The following is a 15,611-nucleotide window of genomic DNA, read 5'->3' on the forward strand; positions in this document are numbered from 1 at the left end:
CCGCCTTTTGCCGTCAACTTATTTTCACGTTTCAGTTTGTAATGTATTACGTTTCAAGTTTGTAGTTGTCATTTGCATTCTATAGGCCACAGGATGAGTTTCGCTACAAAATTACTGAGAAATATGAAAGTAGAGCGGCGGCGGCAAGGGTGTTTGAAGTGATTGTCGGGTGAGGACCAATGGGTGTCCGGGGCGGGCGGGGTCGCGGCCCCGTGGCCTGGTGGCCCGCCCCCTGCCCCGCGCGGCCCGTCCCCGCCCTCCGCCCGGCGGGCCGCAGCACCGCTCGCCCAGTGTACACAGCACAGTGCTCCACGCAGGGTGTGTGACGCGCGCCCCCAACCCTTCAGTGTTAGCCTGCCTCACAGGTCACCCCGCTACCGCTCTTCTGGATACGTGGCCCCGCTGCTCCCCCTTCACACATTGCTCCGCTGTATCAGGATAATACCAACGTGTCCATCCCCCCCTCCCCCAAGTGCCACAGTGGATTATAGTGTGCCAGTGATCATGCCGAACTGGCGGTGCCCAGGAGAGTAAAGTTTGTAACTTGCGAGTTCTCCACCCCTGCCGGAGGTGGTTGTCAATGTTTGTGCCGGAACAGTGCCACGAGAAGATGGCTCTTGTAGTGCCCCCGGGGTCCACGTGGCGAGATCCGCCAGTGTCCCTGCCACCCACCACGGGGGAGGACGTCACCCGAGAGTTGGGTGCCAGCGTCACCCCTCAGCCCGCCGCCCCACAGACGCCCACGCCCAACTCGACGGCGGGCAGCGCGCCCTCGTCGGCGCCCAGCCCCACAGGCGACGACAAGAACGCCCAAAACATGACGTGTGTGGTGTGCAGTGACAAGAGCTCAGGGAAACACTATGGCCAGTTCACCTGTGAAGGTACGCACCACCCACGCACTGCGGCCCGCCCACGCCCCGAGGCCCTCGTCGCCCGGGTCGCCCCGCGCGGCAAGGTCTCACTTGTGCCCGCGGGCCACCGTGACCCAAGGTCACGGGGCCACCGTTACCTGGGGTCACTGTGGCCCGCCATGTTCAGTGTCACACATGTGTCCAGCGCGACATGTCTTGACACCATATTATTTGGACCACTTTGCTTTGCGATAAATGAATAAATATTATTGAAATCTAATCCCCTGACTGGTGGGGCGAGTGTCACAGCCTGCAGACTCTCCTCCACCAGTGTAGAGGCTCCCCACGAGAGTGGGTGGCCCGCCCCCTGAACCCTACTAACCTGCGACCCTCCCCCGCAGGCTGCAAGAGCTTCTTCAAGCGGTCGGTGCGGCGGAACCTGCAGTACTCCTGCCGCGGGAACCGCAACTGTCCGATCGACCAGCACCACCGCAACCAGTGCCAGTACTGCCGACTCAAGAAGTGCTTCAAGGTCGGAATGAGGAGAGAAGGTGAGTGTGACCCGCTATTTTAACATGCGTTAACATGCCTCACCATCGCACATTTTCACGCGTAGTGTCACGCTTCGTGCGCGCGGTGTATGTCGTAACTTAAGTGTCGTAAATACTGGCATGGCGATGCCTGGTTAAGTGCCCCGCGTACCTGGCATGATATTGACATGACAGGTGAAGTACCTAGAAAAAACAGTGCCTAGTGAAGTGCTACTTTTACCCTGGCATGACAGTGACAGGCATGACGGTGACGTGAAAGATGACGAGAGGTGATTTATCAGGAAAGGCAGTGACTTATGACATGCCACACGTATCAAGAAGCCACACGTCTTACTCTAATGCCACACACACATCAAGCACATGTCAAGATTGTCAAGCACGCATCCTGTCATTCATTAATAACCTTAAGTGAAAAATTATGCTAAACTATTTAAGCTATTACTCCAAGCAATTAATTTCCTTAAAAAAAAAAATAGATCGTGCATTACTCGAACGAGAAGTGCTTCGACGATCGTCAAACCTCTATTAACAGCACCATACTAGAATACAACCCATCCCAACCACAGGAAATACATACGCTAAACACGAAGTATGATACGCACGTGGCATATGAAATTGCAGTAGTAAGACGATCACGTGCGAGGCCGACATTATCTCGGCGTGAAAGGGAAAACTACAGTGCCACCCCCGCTAATTTAAGGAAGACAAAAAGCTAAGCTGACCTATCAGTAGTTGTATCAGGCGCTAAGTACTGGTGACGGGCTGCCCGCGGGACCAACCTTACACGGTGAGGCCACTCACACCAGTTTAGTGGATTCTCCTCTTTAATAAATATGATAAAGTACGTCATCGCGCCCGCACCTCCGACCATTAAGTCTTCGGCAAAAACTGGGCCCCTGGCATAGACTTGGCCGTGTTGTCTTGAGCACGGGACTGTCTTAAAGTTTGGCGGTCGGTTCACCACTGTATTGTAGTCTGCCGTGGCTAATTTAAGTACAAATTGTGTCTGTGCAATAACGAGGAAGGTATATGAGTAGACATCGTCTATAATAAGCAATGCATTGTAAAGTTAGATTAACATCGACTGTGTAAATGTTAATTTTCTAGTTTAATAAGCTGTTCACTTGAGACAATTGAGCAGGTCCCAGCTGTGTCTGGGTACAAGTGATAGGATGAACAACCCAGCGAGTTTTCTTCCTATTGGGTGGTGTTGTACATGCTGCTATGGCGGTATTCCCCAATACTGGTCCTATGGAGATATGTTAACTCACAGGATAAGCGACGCTGTCAAATAAACTGGCCCTTCGGGAGGGTAGAAATAGCCTAAGCTTCTCTATCCTTCTGAGATGTATTTTATTGCCTCAATAAACGTACTTGAACTTGAACTGGGCCTTCGGGCAAAAACAAAAAAATTATATATATCGACTGTGGAACTATATATATTTGTGGTGAATATTTGTGTATATTTTTTAAACTTTCATTGCTGTAAGCAATATATATATATATGGAGTTATCTCTAGACCTGCCGTGCATGCGTCATGCGTGCGTGTTTTCGTTCACGTGTAAGCAACGAACTGCCATTAACTTGCAGTATGCGTGACACTCCAACGCGCAGAAAAAGTCGTCAATCAGGTGAGGAGGATACCGGGACAAGAGGCGGCTTGGCCAGCGAGGGAGGAGGAGGACGGAATACTCCATGTTCACGGCTCCTGACTCGTCACAACATCATTTGAGTTTCCCACCTAGCGACACGCATCGCTGTCTCATGGACCTTATTAATTACTTGCTTCCATTAATGGAGGCAGAAACTGTGAGAGAGAGATTGGATATGAAGATTGGTGAGGATTTATCACGGCAGGCGCCCACGGGCGAGGTTTACCCCCAACCTACAGACAGCTCCTCAAATTAGCCAGTCGTGACAAATTGGGCGATTGAGTGTAGCCGGCGTTGTGAAGGGGGAAGGAACGGCACATGTCACTAATATTTAGGACCCGTGTTTGTAGTGCTTGGACGCAGGAGAATGGTGAAGTGTGGTGGAGAGGGTTGAGGTCCGCCAACCAGCACTGTTCTCCCTCATAAATCAACCACTTTGCATCCCATCCACGTTGTCCGACGGTTGATGGGGGGGGAGAGGTGTGAGAGAGAGAGAGAGAGAGAGAGAGAGAGAGAGAGAGAGAGAGAGAGAGAGAGAGAGAGAGAGAGAGAGAGAGAAGGCACGGCGAATATTCGCCCATAAGCGACTATCAATTACAGCATCGCCTCGTCTAACACATACATCATAGGTTAACGATAATTAAGGACAGGTAGCGAGCGATCAAGGCGGCGTGGACTACGGCCGCCGCCACTAAAAGCCAGCGACCGTAAAGACGGAACCCCAGCCTCCTTCCCCCCCCCCTCCCTCCAGGCGAGTCCTCACCAACTACACTATGCTAATTTTATTGGAGGCGTTTCGTATTTGTCAGACAAGTTCGCGCCTCGCGGTGACGGCGCGAAGACCAGTCCAGTAGGCATTTATCTGTGGCTTTATATGTCATTAAACACCTGTGAATGTAAGACACGCCACCGTTTTGTTAAGTCAACTTTGGGGGGGAATAATTGATCGTGTTGATCTTGTCACTTCCAATCTTGACCAGGTTCGTGACCTATAATTGTGGTACTCTGCTGCATACATGAATGCACGTCATACAAGCTATTTATTACAGCCTGCGGTGTGTTTTTCCTCATAATATCTGATGCATTTAATGCCTAGAGGTATGCGAGCTACCAGAACAGCATTTAGTCACGCTAGAAACATCGCGGAGCGTGAGTAATGCTGCGCTAAGACTCCTCGTGTGCTGGGAGTGTGTCAGCACACGCTGAATGTTGAAGGAGGGTATTATAATTAAACTAAAATAGGCGAGCATTGCTCTTGAGTAAATAGGATGCGTACGTAAACGGCGCGATAGACTGATTAGTGTGTGCAATATGGCTTAGAATTTGAGTTATGTACACGCGAGAAAGAGAATGCGAGGTGTGTGTGTGTGTGTGTGTGTGTGTGTGTGTGTGTGTGTGTGTGTGTGTGTATGTGTGTGTGTGTGTGTGTGTGTGTGTGTGTGTGTGTGTGTGTGTGTGTGTGTGTGTATGTGTGTGTATGTGTGTGTATGTGTGTGTATGTGTGTGTGTGTGTGTGTGTGTGTGTGTGTGTGTGTGTGTGTATGTGTATGTGTATGTGTATGTGTGTGTGTGTGTGTGTGTGTGTAAACTAGCACCTTTACAAGGGAGCACAGCTCACACTTGACAGGAGCGCCGCTCACAATGCTCAACTAACACGCTAACACAAAACAGTGAAATGCGCGGGAAAGTTTACCCAAACAAGCGAGGACGGGGAGAAAAAAAACCCACCCAGAAAGGCGCGAAAATTGTCAATGACATAAAATAAGACAGTAACTGATGCGCGCACACACAAAACCTCTCCAGCGTAACGATACTAATGTTAGGTTACCGAGCAAAATATAGCATTGAACAGAGCGGACATTAAAGAAGGCAATGAAGAGGGGGCGGGAATCGACCCAAACACGCGAGAACTAATAATTGATAATACCAAGCAACCACACGAGAGAAAAAAACACCACACCAACCACGCAAGCCACACAATAGCACCAACCACGTGGGTGCTAACTGCTGTTAACAGGTTATAATGGCAGTGTCAGTGGACGATAATGGGGGTAGTTGCAGTGGGCGATAATGGTGGTAGTTGTAGTGGGTGATAATGGTGGTAGTTGCAGTGGGCGATAATGGTGGTAGTTGCAGTGGGTGATAATGGTGGTAGTTGCAGTGGGCGATAATGGTGGTAGTTGCAGTGGGTGATAATGGTGGTAGTTGCAGTGGGCGATAATGGTGGTAGTTGCAGTGGGCGATAATGGTGGTAGTTGCAGTGGGTGATAATGGTGGTAGTTGCAGTGGGCGATAATGGTGGTAATGTTAATGCGCTCATTATGCAGTGATGATGGTGTACCGGCGGTACACCATCATTTGAATAGGTTGGTGAATGGTGAGTGGCGCTGAGCTGGTGGGGGATGGGGAACGAGTGAGGGGAGTGAGGGGAAGGGGAACAGAAGTGAGTATAACCTATCATACCTGAGCGCCAGAGCCCTTACGGGCTATTCATGCCCGTGCCACCTCTTGGGTGGCTTAATCTTCATCAATCAATCAATCAATCGCCAGAGCCTATAACCATTCATTTCTACGACTCGCTGGAGCTTGTAAACTGCTGATGTATGTATAAATGTGTTACGTTATTATTTGTTAAGAGTTAGAGGTGGTGATGGTGGCGATTTTGGTGGTGGGGGTGATTACGGGCAGGATGACGGAAGGTTTGCTGTCATGTTTCAGGACTGGCGAGAGGAGTGGAGCTGGTACCAGTGGGAGTAGGCTAGCCAGGAGGATGAAGGATCTGGAATGGCTAAACTTTTTTTTTATGTGTGTGATTCCTGATAATTTAACCACTTAAAACCTGACAAGAGACCATGTTGTTTCGCATTGTTTGTTGTACATGTTTAAATATAAAGCAACTGGCTGTGATAAAAAATTATTTACAGTTAAGTTTGCAAAAAAATAAAAAATAAAGTGAAAGAGCAAATTATCAACTTTCGTAATCTATAGTCTCACAAACCATGAATTCCAAGGAAGTATCTGTCAATACACCCACTTGCTCAGACTGGGACCAGCTTCACAAAGCTGTGTAAAGGTGCTCATAATTTATTGTCAACGGGATAATTTGTTGCTCGCTAGTGCAGACTAACGGTCTTAACTGTATTAAATGTGTCATATTGCATAAAAAAAACTGCCTTTAGCTGCAGGCAAAAATTATCAGCGGAGTTATCAGCTGTCTTCTGCATGAAAACGGCTTCAGCCACAAATATAAAAGCCTTCAGCTGCATAAACAATGGCCTTCAGCCGCTTAAATAATTGCCCTAAAGCTGCCGTTGCCCTTTAATAAAGTTGTGGCTCTTTTCAGAAAAAAATAATGGGCAGCACCTTCTTCTCATCAGCAACTCAAACTTCCCCCATGGCAGGCTTCCGACCGAGCAAGGCAAGTGGTCTCTGGTCTCTTTAAGTGGTCTCTTGAAGGGGGATTTCAAAAGGGGAGAAATAGGTAGCAGTGCAGCCCTTCCTCCGCGAGTTCATAGTGTGTATATCCCATGTGGTGCAGTCACCATCAGCAGCACCATCAACCTCTCGTTATCAACTCTTGCGCTCCGCCTCCCCCCCTCTTCTTCCGGGCACCAAGTTCCGTCGCTCGTGACTCGTGCTCCGAGCCCGGCGAGCCTCAACTCGTAGCCCTTGCACTTGCCCGTGTTGGTAAAGCGTTAAGAGTTCGTTCTGTTTAGTTATCGCTTATGAGTCGGATTACGTGTGTGTGTGTAATGATACCAGTCCGAGTTTACATTGGTGTTATCCGAGCACAGGAATCCCGTAATTCTGGACCGAGTCTTGCAATCAGCAAGAAATTTGTAGTATATCCGACCGAGAGTAACAATGATCACTGGACAACGTAAGTCCGACTATCTTGACCAATGACAGAGTAAGCATGATGTATTAAGAGTGTGAAGTGCATTTGATATATATATATATATATATATATATATATATATATATATATATATATATATATATATATATATATATATATATATATTTATTTATTTATTTTCTAGGTTTCCCGGCTAATTGTGTTTATTTACTGTAAATGTTTCACGTATTAGACCAAGCAATGTATTTGTACAGAGATTTATTTTTCAATATGCCAATGTATATGTATGTTCATGTAGTGTTATGCATCTTGTTGTGGTTGTAGGGGTTGATCTTCAACTCTTTGGTCCCGCCTCCCAACCTTCAATCGACTAGTGTGTGTGTGTGTGTGTGTGTGAGAGAGAGAGAGAGAGAGAGAGAGAGAGAGAGAGAGAGAGAGAGAGAGAGAGAGAGAGAGTAGCTTTTTTGGGGGTGCACTGTTTACTACACCTACCTGTGTACAACTGTACACAGATGTAAACATACAGGTGTAAGCAAACTGTTCATACATTAGTCGTATAACACCCACGCCAAATACGCTAGTCGGTTGTCTGCCATGTCAATTCCTCTGTGAATTGTGTATCTTGTGATAATGTCTTCCGTAATTTCTTTGTATGTGCCTGACACGTTTGATTCCTTTCGGCTTTCTTTGCAACTCATGCCTTGTATCTCTAGTACTAGACTCTGTCCAGGTGTACTGGTCTGATGTAAGCTGATATTTAGCCATACATAGAGCCTTCTCATAATGACTTTGACTGTAAATTGACTGTGTGCGTGAGCGAGCAAGCGCGTATATGTACTCACCTAGTTGTGCTTGCGCTGGTTGAACTTTGGCTCTTTGGTCCCGCTTCTCAACTGTCAATCTACTGGTGTACAGATTCATGAGCTTCTCAAGCTTTTATCATATCTACATTTGAAACTGTGTATGGAGTCAGCCTCCATCACATCACTGCCTAATGCATTCCATTTACTAACTACTCTGACACTGAAAAAGTTCTTTCTAATGACTCTATAGCTCATTTGGGTACTCAGCTTCCACCTGTGTCCCCTTGTGAGTGTACCACCCATGTTAAATAATCCATCCTTGTCTAATCTGTCAATTCCCCTGAGAAATTTTGTATATGGTGATCATGTTTCCCCAAGCTCTTCTGTCTTCCATGGACGTGAGGTGCAGTTCACGCAGCCTTTCCTCATAACTCATGCCTCTTAGTTCTAGGGACTAGCTATGCGCGCGCGCATAATGTGTTACTCTTTGACATAGTGTGCTCTTTGACACTGTTACTCTTGACATAGTGTGTGCGCGCGCACACGCACGCACGCGCACACACACGGGCGCACACACACGGGCGCACACACACACACACACACACACACACACACACACACACACACACAGAGTGTGTGTGTGTGTGTGTGTGTGTGTGTGTGTGTGTGTGTGTGTGTGTGTGTGTGTGTGTGTGTGTGTGTGTGTAATTATTATCTATTTAATGTTTCCAATTTGTAGTTGCAAAACCAGTACTGTTCTGGTTCTGTACCGGTTTCTTTGAATATTTACAATTTGCAGAAGTTGTCGGATGGACAACTTCAGTTCATGTCAATCGTTTATCTATCTTCAGTCCATCCTCCAGTTGAGGTAGTACTCATAGTACCAATGACGACTATCATACATATATTGACGTAAAAGGCAATTTGAATGTAGATAAAAGTAGCTAGTGAATTTGGACAAACCCGACAAGGTGTTGTATTTATGTTGCCAAGGATATCTAAACTAGCCTAACCTAACCTTCCTAGGTCTAATATACGCCACCTGAAGCTTAATATAGTACGTATATGTGCTATAGGAATAGCACATATACGTATACGAATAGCGCATATAAATAGCACATATGCCTAGGAATATTTAAGTTTGTTTTTTTTTAGCTTTATTTTGTTTACTCTTATAAAGTGAATAGTACCAAATTCTACTATCTAATTGGCCTTTTACGTCAATATATGTACGATGGTGCACATAGTCAAATAAGTACTATCTAAGCAGGAGGATGGGTTGCTATATTAGATAAAATTATTCTTTTTAGCCACTTTTTCTGTAGCTCACAACTGTGGCCTGTTTTTCTTGTCTAAAACACCCGCTTTGTTTTCCTTTATCCAGTTACATAAACAAACTTGCACGTGGGTCCAGTACCGTTTTTTGTGGGGGTGTCAGTTTGGCCATATTATTAAAAGCCTTGAACATTTCTTCAAAAATTTGCATCTCCGCGTTCATGGGAATTAACTCATTTTGTTGAAAACCTTCGGATTCGACCTTTTGTATTTTACTCGCCTGCCTCCTCCTCTATAAGGTGCAGTCAGCATAACATGTTTTGTACAGCTCTTATCTTGTTTAGCTCTGGCATATGCTGAAACTTATTTATTTTTGGCGTTTATCCACGTACGTAAACGTTTACCACTATTGTGAAGGCCTGGAACTTGTTTTGTACTTTTTGTTTTTTTTTGAAGGTGAAGTATTACTTACAATAAGTAAGTACTTTTCTTTTAGTTGTAAACTCTGCTGGTAAAATTCCCCCCTTGTGTTACTGGCTTTGCAAGAATGTAAAAAAAAAAAATACCAATATTATGTAATCTCAAAAACCCATTGTATCTCCTTGTACGTAAATAAATTGTTAAGCTGACTTGTGTGTGTGTGTGTGTGTGTGTGTGTGTGTGTGTGTGTGTGTGTGTGTGTGTGTGTGTGTGTGTGTGTGTGTGTGTAAATTACGAAAAATAAACACGTGATTAAAATGCGACAATGTCAGACCACGGAGGAAAATTGAAACAGGAATTTCCTTAAGTACTTTCGTATATTAATACATCTTCAGAAGGACTCACTCCTTCTGAAGATGTATGTATATGTATATATATATGGTACTTGCATCCGAGTATCGTGTATGTTGAGATCAGGTCTATTTCTCCTCTTTTTTTTCTCTAACCCCATGTGCATGTGTTGGGTGCACACACAACCCGTTCTCGCACTTGCTTATGGTCAATATTGGCTTATTTAATAAGTGCATATGTGACATACTAATTGATTGTGAATATTTTAGTTTACCTTGAAAAGCTTCATAGAAAACACCGACCTCACCTAACCTTCTTAGTATGTTAGTATCTCCCTAACCTTCTTAGTATAAGCATCTTATTGCTTCTTAATTACAATTATTACTTAACCTATACCGTTGATAGGTTAAGTAATAACTGTAAATAAGAAGCAATAAGAGCCTTATCTTAACATACTAAGAAGGTTAGGTGAGGTCGGTGTTTTCAATGAAGCTTTTCAAGGTAAACTAAAATATTCACAATCAATTAGTATGTCACATATGCACTTATTAAATAAGCCAATATTGACTAAGTGCGAGAACGGGTTGGCACACACGTGGCCCCATGCGGGGCTCCGGGAGTAGAACACCTCCCAAACCCTACTCCAGTATATGTTAGGTAAACACTCATTCTTTGGTATTCTTTTGTTATACTGATCGTGTGTCTGAGGAAGTAAAATTCATCTCTCCAGACCTGCTTTACTATCGAAAGGTACCTACTGCATCTGTATTATCATCATCTCCTCCTCTCAAGGAATTATGGTACCTGATGCTGCTGCTAAATAACAACATACTGGAGTGAACGATATGGGAGAAAATGCAGAATAGAGCCAGTGAAGAGCAGAGGTGCCATAGGCACAATCAGAGAACACTGTATAAACATTAGAGGTCCACGGTTGTTCAACATCCTCCCAGCGAGGATAAGAAATATTGCCGGAACAACCGTGGACATCTTCAAGAGGAAACTACATCGATTGTTTCCTCCAAGGAGTGCCGGACCAACCGGGCTGTGGTGGGTATGTGGACCTGCGGGCCGCTCCAAGCAACAGCCTGGTGGACCAAACTCACAAGTCAAGCCTGGCCTCGGGCCGGGCTTGGGGAGTAGAAGAACTCCCAGAACCCCATCAACCAGGTATCAACCAGGTGTTGTGTACGCCTGTGATTGGCCTCCACCCCCCCTCCGCTACTGGGTCATACTTCTTATTTATCAGTTTTGTCCAAATCCCATATTCAACTAGTCTGTGTCAGTCTGGATTGAGCTTTAACTCGTGCTTGTGTGGTGTGTGGTGTGTGTGTGTGTGTGTGTGTGTGTGTGTGTGTGTGTGTGTGTGTGTGTGTGGTGTGTGTGTGTGTGGTGTGTGTGTGGTGTGTGTGTGTGTGTGTGTGTGTGTGTGTGTGTGTGTGTGTGTGTGTGTGTGTGTGTGTGGTGTGTGTGTGTGGTGTGTGTGGTGTGTGGTGTGTGTGGTGTGTGGTGTGTGTGGTGTGTGTGGTGTGTGTGGTGTGTGTGGTGTGTGTGTGTGTGTGTGTGTGTGTGTGTGTGTGTGTGTGTGTGTGTGTGTGTGTGTGTGCGCGCGCGCGCGCGCGTGTGCGTGCGTGCGTGCGTGCGTGCGTGCGTGCGTGTACTCACTAGTTGTACTCGGCTAGCTGTGCTTGCAGGGTCGAGCATTTGCTCCTAAGCCCCCCTACTTTCGGCCATCAGTAGTTCTATGCAGTGACTCCTTTTCACTAGTTTTTCTCATCATATTTACATTTGAAATTGAGAATCGAAATGTCTTCGACAACTTCATTGTTTAGTCCTTTTCCCCTCATTTACGACTCTTAGACTGAAAACAGCTTTTCTTGAATATGTAAGTTCAACGCAGGTTTATTTTAAATACCTTTCTTATGAAGTTTAAAAAACAGCATCAATAATCTGGAAGCGAGAACTTAGGCGTGGTAAAGTTGCATTTCTCACTACCACAGACGTGGCCTTACATGTATACAGTGCTAACCAGCGTGTATACATCATCTTCAATCCTCAATGGACGGTGTCGCTCGATTGATGGATGAAGATTAAACCACTCAAGTGGCGGCACGGACATGAGTAACCCATAAGACTGTGTTACAGTTGTTGTTGTTGTCGTTGTTATAGATTCAGCTACTCGGAACAAGTTCCAAGTAGCACGGGCTATGGTGAGCCCGTAACTTACCTGGCACAGGAACGGGGCTGTGTTTGTTACAGATTAGGTCTCCAACATATAGTTCAATCTGTTATCGAAGCCAAGAGTGCTGTGTGATGTGGTGTGATGAGTGTGGTGGTTGTTGTTGAATATTAAGCCACCACAAGAAGTGGCACGGGCATGAATAGCCCGTAGGTGGTAGATTGTTGGAGTGAATGTGGAATTTGGTCGTGTAAACATCTTGAAGTGTCTCACGGTGTGGCAGTCAAGGAATAGGGCGTCCTGGGAGTGTGGAATACTGTGGTTGTGTTGGGAGCCGTCCAGGAGAGGCGGCCGGACTGTGGTCCAGCACGGGAGCGGAGAGTCAAAGAGTTTAAAGGTGATCAAGTAAAGTACATCCCGGCTACAAGACTGACTGGCAAGGGAAGGGAACTATCAGGGGGGGAAAGCGCCAAGCCATTACGACTATACAGCACTGGGAAGCAGGTCAGGATAAGGCTTTGGGATGGTACGGGGGAGGGAAGGAATTTTGTCCAACCACTTGGGCGGTCGGGGAATTGAACGCCGACCTGCATGAAGCAAGACCGACGCTCTACCGTCCAGCCCAAGTGGTTGAAGACTGACTAGGAGGACAGGAAGATTTTCTTCCAGTCCTTTTTAAAAGTACCGTAGCTTATCCGCATGTCTTTATTTAAGCCTACTTACTTATCTTGAAAAAGACAGGATTTTGGCGTCACCTGCGCGGTATAGTCTTCTTTTAAGGTGGTTCCTTTGCTGATGAGTACTCGGTACAGTCCAGTCTGTATTGACTGATGCTGGAACCTGGGGGCTAATGTTCATTTGGTCCGCCACATTATTCTACTGTTGTGTTGATCTTAATCTGGCAAACAGATGTATAGCCAAGTAGCAGTGTGTGTGTGTGTGTGTGTGTGTGTGTGTGTGTGTGTGTGTGTGTGTGTGTGTGTGTGTGTGTGTGTGTGTGTGTGTGTATTGTTCTTCAGCCACGGTGTACTGTGTACCGAAGGCGGACAGGCACCCTATACTCGGTAACATCTCCTAGGAGACCAGGTCCAGCAACTTGGTGGACCACTCTCTCACAAGTCAAGCCTGGCCTCGGGCCGGGCTTGAGAAGTAGAGTAGAACAACTCCCAGAACCCCATCAACCAGGCAGTTGATGGGGAGGCCCGAGGCTGTGTTCTGGTAAGGATTGTTGCTTTGTATGGAAGATAGGGGAATGGAAGAGGAGACGGGTACAAAGAGAGTAGAGGAAAGACGAGCAGATTAGAGGAAATGTTGTTGTTGTTTTAGATTCAGCTACTCACAACGAAATCTCCATGTAGCACGGGCTATGGTGATCCCGTAGAGGAACGAAGGGAGACGTGTAAGTGGTGGTTAGTGTGGTGGAGGTGCCGGCAGTAATTAGCGTCCGCAATGATTGTTTGGCGCTGTAAGGGTGTTGGAAATATCGGAATGGCGTTGGTAATGTTGTACCAACGTCGGTAATGCTCCGGTACCGTCGGCAATGCTCCATAACGTCGACAATGCTCCAGTAACGTCGGCAATGTTCCAGTAACGACGGCAATGCTCCATAACGTCGACAATGCTCCAGTAACGTCGGCAATGCTCCAGTAACGTCGGCAATGCTCCAGTAACGTCGGCAATGCTCCATAACGTCGACAATACTCCAGTAACGACGGCAATGCTCCATAACGTCGACAATGCTCCAGTAACGTCGACAATACTCCAGTAACGACGGCAATGCTCCATAACGTCGACAATGCTCCAGTAACGTCGACAATGCTCCAGTAACGTCGGCAATGCTCCAGTAACGTCGGCAATGCTCCATAACGTCGGCAATGCTCCAGTAACGTCGGCAATGCTCCAGTAACGTCGACAATGCTCCAGTAACGTCGGCAATGCTCCAGTAACGTCGACAATGCTCCAGTAACGTCGGCAATGCTCCATAACGTCGGCAATGCTCCACTAACGTCGGCAATGCTTCAGTAATTTCGGCAATGCTCCAGTAACTTCGGCAATGCTCCAGTAACATCAACTATGCTCCAGTAACATCAACTATGCTCCAGTAACATCAACTATGCTCCAGTAACATCAACAATGCTCCAGTAACGTCGGCAATGTTCCAGTAACGTCGACAATGTTCCAGTAACGTCGGCAATGTTCCAGTAACGTCGGCAATGTTCCAGTAACGTCGGCAATGTTCCAGTAACGTCGGCAATGTTCCAGTAACGTCGGCAATGTTCCAGTAACGTCGGCAATGTTCCAGTAACGTCGGCAATGTTCCAGTAACGTCGGCAATGTTCCAGTAACGTCGGCAATGCTCCAGTAACGTAGACAATGCTCCAGTAACGTCGACCATGCTCCAGTAACGTCGACCATGCTCCAGTAACGTCGGCAATGCTCTAGTAACGCAAAACAAGATATGGTAGCGTTGTGGATGGAGTCAGAAGCCACCGAGTAACATCGAAAATAACCGGATGGAATTTGGTAACAAAAGATGAAGCAATTTGTTTGCCTCTGAAATTGTTGAGTTGAGTTGAAGAAACTCAACTTCTTTGAGTTGCCTCAGGAAGGAGCTGTTAAGTTACTGAGAGGCGCTGTACCACCCGAGTCCCTTCTCCGGCCACGCGACCCAGGCAGTGCCACTTCTCCAGTGACACGACCCCCAGGCAGTGCCACTTCTCCAGTGACACGACCCCCTGGCAGTGCCACTTCTCCAGTGACACGACCCCCTGGCAGTGCCACTTCTCCAGTGACATGACCCCCTGGCAGTGCCACTTCTGCGGTCACATGACCTCCCTGGCAGTGCCACGACCCCCAGGCAGTGCCACTTCTCCAGTGACACGACCCCCTGGCAGTGCCACTTCTGCGGTCACATGACCCGGCCAGTGGCACTGGTCGGGTCCCAACGTATGCACTCTGACACAAGTGATAGTTGCTCTAATTGTATTGATTAATATATACAGGACTTACGTCCAGGAACGGAGTGTCTCAGTGAAAGGAAGGGCGTTGCTAGCAGTGCTGGACTTGATGGGGGAAGGGGAGAGTTGGTGGGAGGGGGAGGGAAGGGGGAAGAGGAGGGGAGGGGTGGGGGAAGTACTCAAAAGTCAGACTGAAGCAGACAAAAATTGAAGATAAAATCGGGGCTCCTGAAGTAGAGTGCAATTTTCATCAGGCGGAGCGCGGCGAGTGAGGCCCCCAGTGTCAACACCCACAGTAAAAGATGTCCCGGTGTTTGCCCAGCCCTCCGTCCTAGCCCACCCGTCCCACCTTATCCCAGCCCTCCGTCCTAGCCCAGGGGGCCGCCCGTCCCACCTTATCCCAGCCCTCCGTCCTTCCCCTGGGGGCCGCCCGTCCCACCTTATCCCAGCCCTCCGTCCTTCCCCAGGGGCCCGCCCGTCCCACCTTATCCCAGCCCTCCGCCCTGTCCACCCACGGGACCTCCCATTCCACCCTATCCCAATCCTTGCCCATCTTCCTCACACCCCACCGACTGCTCCCACTTCCCGATGCGTTATCGTGCGCCATGCGTAATGAATGCTATCTTGCGACTCGTACGCGCCTCCTTGTGGCAACATCATCCTCTACACGTCCACTAACCACCCCGTCCACTAACCCCCCTGTCCACTAATC

At 47.3% G+C, this 15,611-nt stretch overlaps 1 protein-coding gene across 1 annotated transcript in view; it reads left to right on the forward strand.

The window, feature by feature from the left end:
- The first annotated feature begins 286 nt into the window (after positions 1-286).
- Positions 287-15,611, forward strand: part of svp (COUP transcription factor 2) — a 328,803-nt gene continuing 313,478 nt past the window's right edge. The window contains 3 exon segments of the mRNA XM_045750458.2: positions 287-881; positions 1,253-1,402; positions 6,399-6,473. Of these exon segments, the coding sequence (XP_045606414.1) occupies positions 581-881; positions 1,253-1,402; positions 6,399-6,473 (526 nt within the window). The 5' untranslated portion in view covers positions 287-580.

The sequence above is a fragment of the Procambarus clarkii genome, chromosome 49 (genome assembly GCF_040958095.1).
Source record: "Procambarus clarkii isolate CNS0578487 chromosome 49, FALCON_Pclarkii_2.0, whole genome shotgun sequence".
In the NCBI taxonomy this organism is placed as follows: Eukaryota; Metazoa; Arthropoda; class Malacostraca; order Decapoda; family Cambaridae; genus Procambarus; species Procambarus clarkii.